Source organism: Lissotriton vulgaris, chromosome 12 (genome assembly GCF_964263255.1).
Source record: "Lissotriton vulgaris chromosome 12, aLisVul1.2, whole genome shotgun sequence".
In the NCBI taxonomy this organism is placed as follows: domain Eukaryota; kingdom Metazoa; phylum Chordata; class Amphibia; order Caudata; family Salamandridae; genus Lissotriton; species Lissotriton vulgaris.
Window position 1 is genome coordinate 34930247 of NC_141700.1, and position 18427 is coordinate 34948673.

At 46.3% G+C, this 18427-nt stretch overlaps 1 protein-coding gene across 1 annotated transcript in view; it reads right to left on the bottom strand.

Moving 5' to 3' along the window:
- DDX49 (DEAD-box helicase 49) overlaps positions 1 to 18301 on the bottom strand; it is a 102468-nt gene extending 84167 nt beyond the window's left edge. Inside the window, exon 1 of the mRNA XM_086946910.1 lies at positions 18051 to 18301. Within this exon, the coding sequence (XP_086803036.1) occupies positions 18051 to 18165 (115 nt within the window). The 5' untranslated portion in view covers positions 18166 to 18301. The remainder of the gene's footprint in view (positions 1 to 18050) is intronic.
- Between the last annotated feature and the right edge of the window lie 126 nt (positions 18302 to 18427).

An 18427-nucleotide genomic window follows, 5' to 3' on the forward strand; every position in this document is an offset into this window, starting at 1 on the left:
TACATCAACCACATTTTTGGTGATTACTCGGAGCACAAACAAAAGATACTGGCTGAGCCAATAGGTCTCAAATGCAAGACCTACTGGCTTTGCCAATGCTTATTTCCTTTGTGGTCAACCCCTTACATCTCTTGAAAGGATCATTTAACATGAGTATTTTTCATACCTGGGGAACGGCATTCATAAGAAGGGAGACAGACTTTGATTAGCTCTGATCACCCTTTTTAGGTCTCGCTCGAGACCTATTGCTGCTGAGTTGGCTCTGAAGGGAGAAAGACCTGGGCATGCGCGCTGATTGCACATCGTGGACACGCATGCCCAGCCTCCCAAGGCCGTGCACTCCTGCTCCACATTCACAGCAGCAGCCTCTCACAATCACGCGCGCACGCAGCCACACTCACGGAAACGCATACACGCTGACACACATACACACGCTGACACACACACACTCCCCCCCTTCCCCCCCACCTACCGTCCCCTCCCCCCACCTACCAGACTCTTTCCTCGTGTCCCTCTCCCTCGCAGTGGGTCAGTCTCGGCAGCAGGCAGACTCGGAGGTCGGGCGTGTCTTCTCCGGCGATTTTCAGCTTGCGCAGCTACAGCTGCTGTGCACGCTCACGGCGACTGCGTGTAGTCTCGTGCACTCATACCGCGCTGTTTTGCACCGCGATCCTCACTCAGCTTGTTTTTAAATGTATCCCTGTGCAGTGGAACTGGTTCTCATCTAAAGCGGGTCGAGTTCACGCTGTATAAAACTGCACACACAAAATACAGCTACGGGAAAATGAGCGTTCTGGAGCCTATGACACTGCAAGGCAATTGCTCCGTTTTAGGCAGCATCTATCTTGTTTTTGGGAATCGCAGTTTCTCGTCGCTGTGACTCCAATGGTCCCAGTATGCACACACATTGTACTACAAAGCCAGGACTGGCTTAAAGTGGGTCCGTTTGCGCTGCCACAGCACATTGTGCAACTCCCTGTCTGATGCTCGCGGCCTCGCGCCGTTCCGGGTACGCCTACTGCGTGACGGGCGCGCGGGGCCGGACTGGGAGTCAGGTGACCGAGACCAGGAACTGGGAGCAGAGGCGCTGCCAGAGGGACCGATAAAAACAACAGCCGCAAGCCCAGAGTGGGATGCAGGAGGGAGAGGGACCGCGAGGACAGGGGCCGGAGCACTCAAAACAAAGCGAGGGGCTGAGGTAGCATGAGCGAGGCGAAACGACTGGATTGAAAGACCTCCCGAATCGGGTAAGAAAGTCCCTAGTTCCCAGACAGAAGCCTGCCCTGTATCATCTACAGTACAGTTTATAGGTGTAGGTAGAGAGGACAGAGACGTCCACCCGGCACACTCTGGGGTAGTAACCCCGCTGATTCTGACGCCCAGGGTAAGTAAGTACTCACCACCATTCCTATGTGATTCTTAGAGTTTATCCATTTGTATCTCTTTCCTGCGTAACTTTACAACTTGTACATTTGCATTTTTTTTCCTGTTTGTATCTTTTATGTAACACATGTAATCCTAAATGCTTATGTATCGCAACTGGTTCTTTTGTAAAGCGCTCTAACACCTTCTGGTAATGTTCGCGGTATAGAAAATCACATTAAAAAAAACAAGCATTTACAATGCAACGGTCTCGCCTTTGCAAAAGTTAGAGCTATTGGCATTGTAAATGACAATTTTTTTATGTATGTGTTTGTTTTGAAAACATAAATAAATGGCATTTTCATTTATAATGCTAATAGCTTAATCTCTCGCAAATGGGAGACCTATTGCATGTGCAACCACACACACACACACACACAGAGCCACACAAAGAGCACACACACACACACACACACACACACATAGATGTGGTGGAAGTGGATCTGGTGGATGTGGGGGTGTTGGATGTGTTGGTGTTGGATGTGGTGGTGGTGGGTGTGGTGGATGTGGGGGTGGTGGATGTGGATGTGGTGGATGTGGATGTGGTGGTGGTGGATCTGGTGGTGGTGGATGTGGATGTGGCGGTGATGGATGTGGATGTGGTGGATGTGGTGGTGGTGGATGTGGTGGATGTGGTGGATGTGGTGGTGGTGGATGTGGTGGTGGTGGATGTGGTGGTGGTGGATGTGGTGGTGGTGGATGTGGTGGTGGTGGATGTGGTGGTGGTGGATGTGGTGGTGGTGGATGTGGTGGTGGTGGTGGATGTGGTGGTGGTGGTGGATGTGGTGGTGGTGGATGTGGTGGTGGTGGATGTGGTGGTGGTGGATGTGGTAGTGGTAGATGTGGTGGATGTGGTGGTGGTGGTGGATGTGGTGGTGGTGGTGGATGTGGTGGTGGTGGTGGATGTGGTGGTGGTGGTGGATGTGGTGATGGTGGTGGATGTGGTGGTGGTGGATGTGGTGGTGGTGGTGGATGTGGTGGACGTGGTGGTGGTAGATGTGGTGGTGGTGGATGTGGTAGTGGATGTGGTGGATGTAGTAGATGTGGTGGATGTGGTAGATGTGGTGGATATGGTGGTGGATGTGGTGATGGTGTTGGATGTGGTGATGGTGTTGGATGTGGTGATGGATGTGGTGGATGTAGTGGATGTGGGGGTGGAGGTGGATGTGGAGGTGGATGTGGATGTGGTGGTGGATGTGGTGGTGGATGTGGGGGTGGATGTGGGGGTGGATGTGGGGGTGGATGTGGGGGTGGATGTGGGGGTGGATGTGGGGGTGGATGTGGGGGTGGTGGACGTGGTGGTGGACGTGGTGGTGGTGGACGTGGTGGTGGACGTGGTGGTGGTGGACGTGGTGGTGGTGGACGTGGTGGTGGTGGACGTGGTGGTGGATGTGGTGGTGGTGGATGTGGTGGTGGATGTGGTGGTGGATGTGGTGGTGTTGGATGTAGTGGATGTGGTGGTGGATGTGGTGGTGGTGGTTGATGTGGTGGTGGTGGTGGATGTGGTGGTGGATGTGGTGATGGATGTGGTGATGGATGTGGTGGTGGTGGTGGATGTGGTGGTGGTGGTGGATGCGGTGGTGCTTTTAATTACTTAAAGTCCCGCCATACATTGACAACAATGTGCGTGTCGAATGGGATGTCCGCTGAAAGTTTACTTCCCAGACTATTAACAATAACAGAGCCTGTCGCCCTCATTGAAATAGGCACGTGCTGGTGGCAGTAACAAAGCCACCTGTCCGTAAACACTGAAAGCCACTGGTTTTAAACCCAACACATATTTAACCTCCCAGACACCTACAGCCATTAACCGTGCAATATTTACAGCAGCCTATTTTTCCATGATCTCAAAGGAAGGATTTGCCACAGAAAAGATTGTTTGTTTTCCCTATTGGTTTTTACCGGGTTGAGCAGTGAGCTAAGATGGGCCAAACGAGAAATACAAACGTTTGACCCAAGGGGCCATTAGGAACAGCTGGTTGTAGAAAAATAACTTCGCTCTGCACAAAAAACACAAGACTTTTAATTTTCACAGCTGTGAGAGCAGGGTGGAGCTCGCCGCTGATCTTGGGGTAAAACCAATGGAGCTGACGAGACCAGGCAGTGAGTGCTCAGCACTTCGAGCCGAGCTAGCCGCACACTGCTCTTGGGGTGAAAGCACGGAGGATGACAAGAGCGGGTGCCTATAAAATGAAGACATCCATCAAGCAGAGACTGTGCTAACGAAAATGTATACTTACTCGTGCCAGCCTGGCAGACTGAAGGCTCTGAAGCAGGGAAGGGGCAGGGATCCTCCAGGGGCCAGGACTCTCGCAGATCACCCCGACCGTGCCACTTGCAGAGTCTGGATACCTAACTCCCCGGTTAAGTTGGTCCGTGTAAGCAACCGAGAGGAGGGGAGAGTCGTGGCTGCCTGCAGCCAGCATTGCTCTGCTGTTACTGCCCGAGCTCAGCTTTCCCGCAGCCTGCCTGCCTGCTGCAGGAGCTTTCACAGGACACAACCTGCAAAAACTTGTTTAGAGTGGCGCTGAAGAGGGGGCGCATAGTAATGCGGGCTGCACAACTCTTACTGCGTTCACTCGTGGTGCCTTGGCGGGGCTTGCTGGGCTTGCTTGTGTGCTTCCCAGAGAGACAGGAGATTGGGAAACGCGCGCGGCCGGCGCCGATCGCTTTCCAGAGCGTGCGCGTGACATCTCCTGTCTCCTGGGAACCAGACCCGGCAACAATAGTATCGCGCCTGCGCGATGGCATATGGCTTCGCCATATGCAACGCAGGCGCGAGACCTAAAAAGTGCAGTGTTTACACTCTCTGTGCCTGCTAACACTCATCCCATGAAATAAATAGTGCAGTGTTTACACTCTCTGTGCCTGCTAACACTCATCCCATGAAATAAATAGTGCATCGTATACAGTCCCTATGTCTGCTAACGCTCATCCCATGAAATAAATAGTGCAGTGTTTACACTCTCCGTGCCTGCTAAAGCTCATCCCAGGAAATAAATAGTGCAGTGTTTTTAGTCTTTGTGTCTGCTAACACTCATCCTATGAAATAAATAGTGCTCTGCTTACAGTCTGTGTCTGCTAACACTTGTCCCATGAAATAAATAGTGCAGTATTTACAGTCACTGTGTCTGCTAATGTTCACTCCATAAAATAAATAGTGCAGTGTTTACAGTCTCTGTGTCTGCTAATGTTCACTCCATGAAATAAATAGTGCAGTGTTTACAGTCTCTGTGTCTGCTAACATTCATCCCAGGAAATAAATAGTGCAGTATTTAGAGTCTCTGTGTCTGCTAATGTTCACTCCATGAAATAAATAGTGCAGTGTTTACAGTCTCTGTGTCTGCTAACATTCATCCCAGGAAATAAATAGTGCAGTGTTTACAGTATTTATGTCTGCTAATGCTCATCTCATGAAATAAATAGTGCAGTATTTACAGTTTCTATGTCTGCCAACACTCATCCCATGAAATAAATAGTGCAGTATTTACAGTCTCTATGTCTGCCAACACTCATCCCATGAAATAAATAGTGGGTTGTTTACAGTCTCTGTATTTGATAACGCTCATCCCATGAAATAAATAGTGCAGTGTTTACAGCCTCTGTGTCTGCTAACGCTCATCCCATAAAATAAATAGCGCAGTGCAGTGTTTTTAGTCTTTGTGTCTGCTAACACTCATCCCATGAAATTAATAGTGCAGTATTTACAGTTACTGTGCCTGCTAATGCGCACCCCTTGATAATACATAGTGCAGTATTTACAGTCTGTGTCTGCTAACTCTCACCCCATGAAATAAATAGTGCAGTGTTTACGGTCTATGTGTCTGCTTACACCATCCCATGACAAAAACAGTGCAGTATTTACAGTCTTTGTGTCTGCTAACACTCTTCCCATGAAAAAATAGTGCAGGGTTTACAGTCACTGTGTCTACTAACGCTCACCCCTTGAAAATAGATAGTGCAGTATTTACAGTCTGTGTCTGCTAACACTCACCCCATGAAATAAATAGTGCAGTGTTTACAGTCTCTGTGCCTGCTAACACTCATTCAATTGAATGAAAAGTGCAGTATATACAGTCTCTCTGTCAGCTAATTCTCATCCCATTTAATAAATAGTGCAGTGTTTACAGTCTCTGTGTCTGCTAACGCCCACCCCATGAAATAAATAGTGCAGTGCAGTGTTTACAGTCTCTGTGCCTGCTAACACTCATCCCATTGAATAAATAGTGCAGTATATACAGTCTCTGTGTCTGCTAACACTCATCCCATTGAATAAATAGTGCAGTGTTTACAGTCTTTGGGCCTGCTAACGCCCACCCCATAAAATAAACAGTGCAGTGCAGTGTTTACAGTCTCTGTGCCTGCTAACACTCATCCCATAGAATAAATAGTGCAGTGTTACAGTCTCTATGTCTGCTAACGCTCATCTCATGAAATAAACAGTGCAGTATTTACAGTCTCCGTGTCTGCTAACACTCATCTTATGAAATTAATAGTTCAGTATTTACAGTCTCTGTGACTGCTGATTCCAACCATGTGCTGTAAGTAGAGCAGATTTGATAGTCTGTCCTTAAATCAATCAACACTCAGGCCATGCTGCACAAAGTGCAGTGTTTACAGCCAGTCCTTTCGTTCATCTACACCGAGGCCATGGGGCAGATGGTGCATTGTTTAATCTGCCTCCATCAAGAACAAAATGCGCACCCAGTTGTTTGATTTCCTGCATCAGGGACATGTTGCAAACAGCGCAGATTGTGTCATGTGTTGTGTTATTTAAACGTGCACACTTTGCACAGCACGAGTGCTGCACGCGCGCCCTGGCATGGCACCGACGGAGGCGGCAAAAGCTTGAGCTCCTTGTGGAAGTGACGTCAGGTGCGGCCCCCGGGCACATGTGGGTTGTACTCAGTGTAAGGGGGGGGGGGGCTCTGTCAACGAGAGCCTGTGCAGTGTAACCTTGCACTTGAGCGAAAACTTGTACATTTCCTGGAGGGGGGAGGGGGGAGAGGGGAGGGGTGTCTGAGAGGCGGGAGACGGGCCTTTGTTTATACAACACACACACACACCAGCTCCCCCGGATGAAATGTGGCGCCTTGACCATGAAATGAGGATTCCACTTGAACTTCCCTTTCAAGTGCGCGAGCTTGGAAGGAAGTGCGGGAGTCTTGGAGGAAGCTGACCTCGGCACTGAGGGGCCGTATAAAGAAGGGGCACTGATATTCCACCAGGACTGAAGGACGGACACCCCGACATATGGCCACCCGGCAGCTCTGTTACTACCTGGTCGCCCCCCCCCCGCCCTGTCCAGCGCTTCCTATTGTGAAGCACTCTGACACCTTCGGGTAAAGTACGCGCTGTATAAAAACGCGTAAAATAAAAAGAAAAACTCGTCCACCATCCACGTGGCACGGCGCACTTACCCCTGGTCTCCAGCAGTCCCGTCCCTTCTGGGGGGTCCCTTGGCTTCTTTGGGGCGCTCAGGCTCCGTCTTGGGCCACAAAATACGAGTTCTTCCCAGAAAGACAGGAGATTGGGAAACGCGCACGCGCGGCCGGCGCCGATCGCTTTCCAGAGCGTGCGCGTGACATCTCCTGTCTCCTGGGAAGCAGACCCGGCAGCAATAGTATCGCGCCTGCGCGATGGCATATGGCTTTGCCATATGCATCGCAGGAGCGAGACCTAAAAACTAAGATACTAGAAGTGGGATCAGGCAGGGTGTCGGGGGGTGGGGGGCAGGTGGTGGTGCTTAGCGAAGTGCCCTGTGACCAGTGAGGGTGTCGCAGTACCAGTACACTGTCATTTTTTGGGGGAGGGATAACGTGCTCTTGAGGGCTCTGCACTCTATAAAGTACTTGAGCAACTGTTGGCTGTGCTAGAACTCAGTGCTCTGTTTATTCTTTGAAGGCTCAACGCTTCTTGGTTGTACCCTATTTTTCCTGTGTGCATCGTGCTCTGCGGTATGGAGTATGGAGTACACAAGAAGGGGGGGGGGGCACAGGTGAAGTTAGAATTTCAGAGAGATCAGCAGGGGAGGCAGTGACTGTAGCCTCAGGTGAGACCTGATAAACATCCCCAGGCACCCGTGGGTCAGAGGGAAGACTTGTGACTCAAGACAGTCAGGTGCTTATCAGCTGACAACGCTGTTGTACCGGTGGCACCCACAGGCAGCTGCTGGAGTCAGTTTGTAAAGACAGGTATTTCGGCCCTGCGGGCTGTCGAGGCTGACATGTTAGAAGTGGTTGTTTACTGACCCTCGTGCCGTAATAAAGGTGGAGTTAACATCCAGCACTGCGAAGCGGCTTCCCATCAGGTGACGCCTTCAAACTTTCCCGTTCTTTTATTCTGTGACCTGTAGTTAGTTTGCATTATTGCACATGAAGTAGCAACACACAATAAAGGGCATGCACACAGAGGCGAGGAGGGGCGTTGATTGCAGGTGTATAGCCAAGAATAGGAAGACTTGAGATAATAGATGCCCAGGGCTGTATGGGAGTATGTGACCAGAGGAATGGAGACAATTTGTGGATCTAGACTTTGGCTGCGTGCAGGTTTTTGGAAAGGGCAACACAGCGCCTTGAAGCTTCGTCTGGGTCATGAGTAGCTCTCTAGTAAATCATGTTTCGGATTCAGTGTCACGAGAAGAGATGAATGTTATTGGCAAAGCAATAGGTCTGGCGATGGCAAGCTGATGCAGCTATTACTTTTTAAAAAATCTTTTATCATGAGCACATGCTACAAAGATAAAAATCCTGGCACCTAAACCGTGGCAGAATGTATATGTAATTGAAATATTCATTTAAAAAAGGACCACTGTGAATAGTTTTAATAAAACGGTACTGATGCTTTCTGGCAAGCTGGTGTACTTGGAAAAGTTAAACCCTTTTAATGAGTTTAATGCAGGCAAGGCCTAAAAGCAAGCAGCATGGTCGAGCATCCAGGCTTGGCAATTTTCATAATCGTTAAAGGTGGGGAGAGTAATTGACTAAAGATTAATAAACAGTAGAAATGGATCTAAAATGTGCCGAAGGCATGGACTTCCCAACTCTTGTAAACCGTGAAATAAAGTGCTTTTAGAAGCACCTTTAAGCAAAGGGCGGAGTTTATCCTCTGTGCGGTGAATTGCTGATATTTAAATTGAGAAATTGTGCGGTTCCTTTTTCACCTCTAATGCACAAGCCTTGTGTAGATTCGGAAGAACAGATCCGTGTGCCATTAATGCCGTGTGATTAGAATTTGTTCACATTGGTACATAAGCATTGTTTAAATATAACTATAGGGAGCGTGTGTATTAAAGTAAAAAGGACATGACAATTAAGTTTTATTCTCGGTCTGGTGTTGTTTTCTAAAGCCAATCTCTCCCAATATTATGCCAACAAACCACGAGAGTAGAGGCCCAGGTATTCATGGGGAAACATCATTTACTACGAATGTATTACCACGCGCTACGTTTACAACGGGTCACTTACCACGCAAACGTCTTTTCACTGCGGGTGCATTCCATGAACGTCTTTACCACGCAACGCAAGCTTCATTCCTTCCAGTCTTCGTTCCTTCGTCCTGCTTGTATATCATTAGGAGAAAGGGACAATAAAAAAAGGGGGCTAGGGGGGTCTCCCCCCCCATAAAAAAAGCGGAACTAAAAAAAAAAGAAAACTTAAAAAATAAAAAAAAAACACTATTCAGTGCCAAAGGAGAGAAAGGAAAGAGCCTCAACAATGACGTGGCGTGTACGTCAACATAGAAGTCCTATCTCTATTTTGAAAGACGTGTTTTGACGCTGGTTACGTTAGAAGTATCGTAACGTAAATATGGCGGTGTATAATCGTGCGTGCTCAAATGCTGCGTGGTAAAGACACATGCGAAGTAAAAGACGCGTGGTAATGCCATGCGTGGAAAACGTTAGCGTTGTATTATCATATATTCGTATTCATGTCGCCTTCTGCACCTGCCCCACTCTATCTATCTATCTATCGCATCATCACAGCATCACTCAGCACCACCACAGCATCACTCAGGGGCATCACAACATCACTATGCGCTATCACAACATCACTATGCGCTACCACAGCATCACTGAAGGCCACAACATCACTCGTCGCCACCACAACATCACTCAGCGCCACCACAGCATCAATGTGTGCAACCATTCAACAACAACTGGTTCAAATATGTTCTACCAATGTTTCAAGCTTTATTACAAATGTCACAAAAAGATGTTAATATTTCACTTCTTTTCTTGGATTTTTGCCACAATAAAATACACTGAACATAATCTTCACAAAAGTTATTTACTCAAGTTTAAGCTATTGCCATTATAAATTACAATAACTTTTATTTAAGTATTAATTATTAAAATTAAAAAAACATTGTTATTTGTAATATCAATACATCCAAGTCACGTAAATACAACACAATTTGTATTACAAATGCAATAGGTGTCACATTTGCAAAAGTTAAAACTATTGGCATTGTAAATGACAAAGCAATTAATTTCGCTATTTCCAAAACCAACATATAAAAAAAAAATCTCATTTACAAGACCAATAGCTCAAACTTTCCTAATGCGAGACCTATTGCATTGCAAATGCTTGTTAATAGAAGTTATGTAGAATGCTTTTAATTGCTAAAACAAACCAGTTGTATTTCATGGCCAACATTAGGTAGGTGTTTCTGTGGTCAGATTAGATTAGCTATAGCTAGAAGTAATCAGTTCTGTAAACATTGTAAAAAGAAACTGATAGATGTGAAAATCACATTTATAAAACGTACAGGTTTATTGATTTACATCACTTTTTAATGGGGAATCTTAAGAGCACACCCATTTTTACAGGCACTGAAAATTAGTACCACAGTCTTCATCAGAATTATTGAGTACTAGGAAAGACAAGCATTTGCAATGCAATAGGTCTCGCATTAGGAAAGTTCGACCTATTGGTATTGTAAATGACAATTTTTTCATTTATGTGTTGGTTTTGAAAATAGCGAAATTAATAGCTTTGTCATTTACAATGCCAATAGTTTTAACTTTCGCAATGGTGACACCTATAGCATTTGTAATGCAATATGTGTTGTATTTACGTGACTGGCTCTGCTTCCCCCAAACCCGCGCCTGGAGACCCGCACGGTTGAGTAGCGGTGCTTTATGAGTAGCGGGCTTTAAAATTCCCTGACTGATTGATTGATTGATTCCTTTCTTTATGCATCCTACAAGTCCAGTATCTGGCCGAATACCTCTGGTGGTAGAGAGATCATTTTGTTGTGACAAAATTGAATATGGCAACATTCAGTGCGAGGAGGAAGGCAAGTCGTATGCTTTTTTTCCCCTCCTAGTATCACATCCAAAGGGAGAAACATTTGATGAAAAGAATATGTGTACTGTTGTGTATGAAACAGAGGAAGGAGATGATGATTCTCACAGATCAGCACAGATACAAGGCAAATGCACTTTTTCTCCAAAAGCTGTCAAAAAAATGAAAGCGATGTGGTAGTAGAATTGAGAAAGAACCAACAAATAGCTCAAAATGAGTTAGAAACATTACTAGGTGTTATGCCTAAAATAAAGGAAAAATACAGATCTTTAGATCTGACCTACTGGTCTGTTGTCTAAGATCTAGTGTGCACCGTACCAAAACTAAAGAACAAACTTAGGGTTAGCTCACTGCTTATCATTTGCTTGCTTCTTATTCAATAGGTTTCTCGTCACTAGTGCACTTCCCTCCCTAGGAACACAGCTCCTTACCACCCTTTGACTGCATGCCTAGTATCCTTCCACATCTAAAGTCGGGGGAACTACTTTGTTCTTTTTCACTGAGCTCTCTATAGAAGCATGTGTTTTCTTGCTCTCTTCATATGGTAGTTCTCCCTCACTTCCCTAGCCCATGCTCTCAGTGTTGCTCCCCACCTCTCTCAGCTCAGCGCTAAAAACAGAAAAGGAAAATACTTTTCTGGGGCTTTGTAACACAAAGACAGTATTTAGTGTGCAATAAATATTTGAGTGTCAGAATAGGAGAGGACTCTTCTCTGGGAGGCCTAAAAATCTGCTTCTGGCTTGCTAGAGAGCACCAAATGGTCTGAGTATTTGCTGTTCCATAATAAAATATATTATTTTTAAAAGCTGTTAATTTCAAAGAATTGCAGACATGACTTACTTCATTATGGTAGCTTTTTTTTGCCTTACACCTCCACGATGCCCTCTCTTTCATGCCCTCACATCGTTTTAGGTTGTAGCTTTAGAGTTTTAATTATTGATAAGTATTTGTATGGGTACGTCTGTGTGTTATAGAAGTGTACTTTTGTCCGGCATTACCAGCGGATCGAAGAACTAAACTTGGAAATCAGTGGGAACACAATTTCCTACCTTGCATGAGGGAAGTGCTGGTGAAGTGCTGGATAGTCCACAAATAATGTTGGTGCAGGTAAGTGTGCTCTTGCAGGCATAATATACAAATATGGAACTGTATTCATGCTCCTGAAACCCATGGCATTAAGATCACTATAAAAAGTGGACTGTAGGCTGGAAAGAGTTATGGACCATCGAAAAAGCATCATGCTTTAAGATGATATGGAGTTTTGGTAAAAAGTGTACACATGGCAATTTCACGATCCTGATAAGCTGTAAAAATTCAGAGGTCAATAATAAAAGCAGCTGTAGGTGACAAGAACGGGTAAATTAACATTGTAAATAGGAATACTGCACTCTTACAGTCTTTAGATTTATAGCAAAGAATCGAGAACATTGCATAAATAATGTATAGATCTTCTATTCATACATCAGCAAAACCTTTACTAAACATATTATCCACACAGCCGTGATTAAGTGGGACATCTCTATCGAAGTAGCATAATTCAGACAAGAAAAACGAATACAGTTATATGTCCCTTAAAATGGCTCTAAGGCAGGTTTGTAATATTACCCCAGCGCCCTCTGATGCATTGCCAGGCGGCAAAAGTACCACAATTTGCACTAGAACGCAGAATATGCCAAAAAAACAGAGCTGGTACTGAAATCCAATACCATGACTACAATTTAGAACAAGTTCATTACATAGGGTGCCGTCGCGCTGCTCGCGGCGACCCGGAAGCTCTTGGCCGGCCGGCCAATCCGGTCACGGCCGACCGGAAGTCCCGCCTCCCGAGGTCCGCAAGCTGCCGGCGCATGGAGCGCCCTGCCGGTCCGAGGTAGCCCGGGTCCCCAGGAGGGGGCCGGGGAGAAGGAGGAGTGTGGCGCCTGTTGCGGGGCTCCTCGGACCTGAGGGAGCCCCGATTGAGAAGAGGAGACGAGACGCGCCGCGCCATGAGGAGCGGAGCGCGAGAGGAGCCCCGCCGGAAGAGCGCAGTCGGTGAGTGGGGCCCAGGGCTGATGTGAAGTGCGTGCGTGCCTGTGTGTATGCCTGGGGGGGGGGGAGTGGGGGGGGCTTCGAGTGTGTGCGCGCGTGTGTCCGTGTGTGCGCGAGGGAATGTGTGTGCGCATGCGTGACTATGTGTGATTGAGAGAGAATGCGAGGTAGGGGATAGTGTGCCTGTATGTGTGCCGTATGCCTGCGTGTGCATGCGCGCGCCTGTGTGTGTGTGTGCGTGCGTGCGTGCATGCAGAGGGGTGGGGGCTGCCTGTGTCTGTGTGAGCAAGGGCTTTGCTTCGCGCATGCGCAGCTATCAGACGCTCGCTCCCGAGGTGAAATCTGACCTCGTCAAAGCGCGCGTCTGATAGCTGTCCACATTCCTAAATACGGGCCACAATAGGTCTGAAGCAGACACCTTCAATGCTCACGCATTGAGGGTAGGTCTGCTCGACCTAAAAAATAGGGTCTAGGTTCTGCAAAAATTAAAAGTCTGGTCATATGTTGTAGGCTTCGACTTCCAGGGAGTTTAAGCCAATGTGATTCCAAACAGTACCACGGTCAAGTAAAACCCGCTAACAGATGATGTGCCAACCTACTAATTTAATGAGTGGCAAATGATATTCCAGGTTTAGTACGTTGTAGAAACTAAATGATATGTTCACTAATTTTGACAATCTCCGAAATTGCTTCCCAGGAATACATCATTCTGCATTAAACAGCAAATTACTCCTTGAGTTTCTGAGGGAACTCTCCCCCAAGTCAATGATTGTTGAGCTAGATTCTCTCTCCCTATCTTAATTGCCACAGATGCTATACATTAAAAAATCCAAAGAGATGGAGAAAACAATAATTTAAAATATATTAGCCACTAGCACTAAAGTTTTTGACACAATAAAATCTAGTCCAAATACCATGAAAATCTGACATGTACATAAATAGGTCATGAGGTATAAACCACTTATGCAGGTGAAAAGAATTTTTTAGATATAAATAATCATTGTTGAGGAAGAGGAGAAGCATCCTGGCCCACTCTGTGCTTCATGCCTCGTGAGTCATGGCCCTTCCCCACCCACAACAATGGTAAACAAGCATTATCTAGAGTCAGCAGCGCTACCTACTGGGAGCATACCCTACCATGAAATCTCGGCTCGCTTTGGCCTCAAGGTTTTAAAAGGACCTTGAAACTTGCTCACATTTTAATCCTAGAAAACACACAAGCTGATTTTCTTGATTTAGTCCTAAATTAATAATATGGTGGAAATACAGGCAGTGTTTAAATGAAGAGGAATTTGGACGTGGTATTCAAATTGATCCAGTATGAGGCTGCACAAAGCCTACCTATTACCCCTAAATTTGCGTACATCGCACACGAAAGACCCCTTGTACTGTGGTAGGCCGCAGCACAATAGTCAAGCAGCTAAACGATCAATTGTCCACCGTTGCCACTAACCAGACACAACCAGCGGCAAGAAGAGGCCACCAGTCAGAAATGGAAGTGAGGCCACCTAGCCAATCAGTGTTCTACCGTAGTTGATTAACCTCTTGCTGCACCAGCAAATAAAAGGTATAATTTGTTTTTTGGAGAGCGCAGGTCGTGGAGGGCACAGAGTGCAGAGCTGGAGGGCACAGTGAGTGTAGCTGGGGCATAGAGAGCACAGGTGGTGTAGGGCACACAGGGAGGAGGTGGTGGAGGGCACACAGAGAGGAGGAGGAGGTGGTGGGCACAGAGAGGAGGAGGTGGTGGGCACAGAGAGAGGAGGTGGTGAGCACAGAGAGAGGAGGTGGTGGTGAGCACAGAGAGAGGAGGTGGTGGTGAGCACAGAGAGAGGAGGTGGTGGTGAGCACAGAGAGAGGAGGTGGTGGTGAGCACAGAGAGAGGAGGTGGTGGTGAGCACAGAGAGAGGAGGTGGTGGTGGGCACAGAGAGAGGAGGTGGTGGTGGGCACAGAGAGAGGAGGTGGTAGTGGGCACAGAGAGAGGAGGTGTTGCTGGGCACAGAGAGAGGAGGTGTTGCTGGGCACAGAGAGAGGAGGTGTTGGAGGGCACAGAGGCAGTGGATGGCACAGAGAGGCAGTGGATGGCACAGAGAGAAGGGTGATAGCAGGGAAGCTTTTTCTTAGAGTTAAACACATTTCTTTGAAGTACATCTAGACAGGTTTGTACTTCTGCCTCACACACTAAATTCTTACTTTGCAAACATGAACGTGATTCAGAATAACTATGTAAGACTGTGATATATTTTATAAGTTACATATTTATATTTGCAGATAAACTTTTTCTGGTAAGCAAGAAAGTTCATCCCCTCCCCTTTGTCAGTCTCAGACACGCGGATAAACTGTTACTGCAGCATCCATTCTCCAGCAGATCGAACGGTGGGTTGGATTTATAAGGAGACATACTATGGTGGTCAGCGCTTTAAACAATACATTTGCTCTAATAATTACAAGACATACTAAACACTCACATGGGAAAACATGCAGATCAGCTTGTTCAACAGAACATAGGACTACTGACTCCCTGAATTAAATACTTTTCCACTTCACTCACTGTGTTTTACGCAGACAATAAATGTTTGGACGCATGCAATCGAGTCACACAGCTTCACAAAATCGCATTATGTGCCAGTCACTAATACACAATGGTGACCTGTGCATTGATCAGAAAATGAATCATGAGGATGAAGAGCACTGAAAAGAATATGTGACGTTACTATGCCACATATTTCATCGCGGTACGTAACAATGCGGACGATACATCGTCCGCATTGTTACCACACATGGCATTACAACGCAAGTTGCTTCTTCTACTTGCACTAGATGGCGCGCTGGACTTGGGAACAGTATAAATTACTATTCCTACTCCAGTTAGCGCAACAGCAGGGAATGTGTTGGACTTAAAATCCAACACATTCCCTGGTGTTACACGCCATCTAGCGCAAGTCGTTGAAACGACTTGCGATGTAATGCCATGTGTGGTAACAATGCGGACGATGTAATGTCTGCGTTGTTACCAACACATGTGATATTCACAGCTTTGTAAACGCTGTCTCCCGCTGAAACACCATATAGGTATGTACATTGTGCCCCCCAACAGAGTTTCTTCAAGCATCACCCTTTCCGATTAAATCGCTTCATTATAAAAAAATTAATCTGCGCAAGTTAAAACGTAAGCAGAGTTAGTCCTTTAAGTATTTTAATTTTGAAAACTATTCCGCGTGATGGTTCTCAGTGGAAGAAAATGTGCTTTCTGAGCCAAATAGAATTCAATATGTTGTAGTGGCTGGCAACATACCTACCTGTTTGAGATAGTATCACTCACACCTTGGAATCTGGTGTGACCTGAGCTCTCATCAGCACATCTGAAATTGCCTGCCCTTGCTGGAAAATATTCCAGTATGCTCCAGTGTGAAATCGTGCTACCCGGAAGTAAATGTCAACCACAGATTGTAGTTATTGTCCTATAAATGTCGGCCTCCTGTGAGTTTCTGGCCCCTCTTGCTAGACAACGTCTTACGCGAACACACGTGTCCAAATGGGTGGAGTTTAAGCAAAGATTATGCAAGCGTCATAGCCACTTTGCTCAAAGTTCAAAAGCAAAAAAAGGAAACATCGACAGCTGGTGTACATAAGTGTATACACATACCAATTCTTTTTATTAAAATAAATTGTTGAAACCGTTGGCATAAGAGGGGGAGTGAAAAGGGCTGCAATGCCTATTGGCATCACGGAAACCAGGAGCAACGTACTGACGCTCCGTGTGCTGCGAAAAGCAGAACAAACTCGGGGTAAACAAGCGGTCTTCACTTTTGAAGCACTGCACTTGAGCTTATGGCGGCATCCACCTTGCGGGAGCGAGCAGCGGCCATTAGTTTGTAATTAACGTAGCTGCGCCGCTGGTCGCTCCCGCAAGGTGGATGCCGCCACGAGTGCAGTGCATCAAAAGTGAAGACCGATGGCTAAAGGCCCTCCTAGAGCAACGCATGCGCACTGCCTAGGCGAGACCTAAAAAGAGCATATTACGCTCTGAAAATATATGGATACACATTGTATACCTGTCTGGACATGCACATCTTTGCAGGATCACATCAGCGCTGCTGCGAAGGGCGCCAGCTGCACGCATGAAGGAAATTAAAACCTTTTATTCCCACTTCAGATCTCAAGACAGCGATTCAAGCTCTAGTGATCTCCAAACTAGATTACAGTAGCGTCATCCTTATGGGTCCAAAAAAAGCAAAACTGGTACCTCTGAAGGCAACCTTTACAGCAGCTGCTAGACTCATCACAGGCTCAAAATAAGCCATCATATCACCTCAGAGCACTGAATTGGCTACCCTTAAAGGCAAAGATCCCCCTAAACATTGGCTGCTTGACTCTTAAAGCTCTTCACCACAACTCTCCAACTTACCTTGCCAAGAAACTCATCCTATCAGGCGAAAATAGAACTTTACGAAGCACAGGCTATCTTTTACAGAAAGCCTACAAATAAAATAAATAAATAAATAAATAAATAACACAAGCGGCCCTTCTCCGGAATCATGCCCAAAATTTGGTACTCTCCTCCTCCTGAGACCAGATCTAGGCCCTCAACAGCCCTCTTCAAACGAAAAGTAAAGCAACTACTTATGAACGGAGTCCTTCCCCAATGAAGAAGCCCCCTTTCCAGACTAACTTCTACAGCCTGCCCTTCCACAAGATTTTCTGGTTCTACTGAATGCAAAACCACGTTCGTATATTGACTTTGCTGTTATTTCAAAAATACATACTCATATATGTTTACCTTTTTGCTTTCCTGATGTACAGCGCTTTGATACCAGAAAAGATCATATTTGCGCTATATAAAACTCAATAAATACATATCTAACATCATAAAACTGGAAAGTGGGAGATTTTGAAATAAGAATCGGAGGAATGGATTTTCCTCATGACTTAAATTGAATCAGAGGCAGTTTTAGGTGGGAGGCAGCTAAAATTAAGGCCATTTTTGGCTTTAAAAATCTGTTGCCAGACTGAATTGGGTCTATTGACAAGTATGACATCCAAATCTCATACACACATCTATATCTGACACAGATGTTTCTAATATCTTCCCAATCTGTGGTATTGCACAAAGTATCTTAACCACCATCATTAACGAAACGTTAGCACCAGTATTCAGTGGTCTGACCAAATGATCAACCATAAGTCAGGCTGAAGGGATCACACATGACATGGGAGCACTTGACAGCACTGCAGTGTTGTGGCTGAGTGGGAACGAAGCCATACTTGTTAGGTACTAGGAGTCCTGTACTCACCCTCCAGTATGGGCCCTATGCAGGCTTCCTGCACTGGGCTCGGGGTGTGGATGCCCAGCTGTTGACATTGCTCCAGCAGCCAAGAGGAGACACCTAAAGACTGGAAGCTGCACATGGTGGACACCTTCTCTGCCTCTGCACCTGGGCCAAGACTTCCGGCGCGAACAGTGACGTAACACAACAAACAGCTGAGAGAGCCTTCGTAATCTTAAGAATGTCCCCCAGGGGTACGGAGGCCTTCGGCTTTGCGCTATGAAGGGCTCACTTGAAAATATTTAATGACGTGACAGACACAAAAAGTGGACTATACTACGCATCCTGACGTGTCAATGAAGCGGCCATCTTGGAACGCCAAAATTCATCCTGTTATCAAAGAA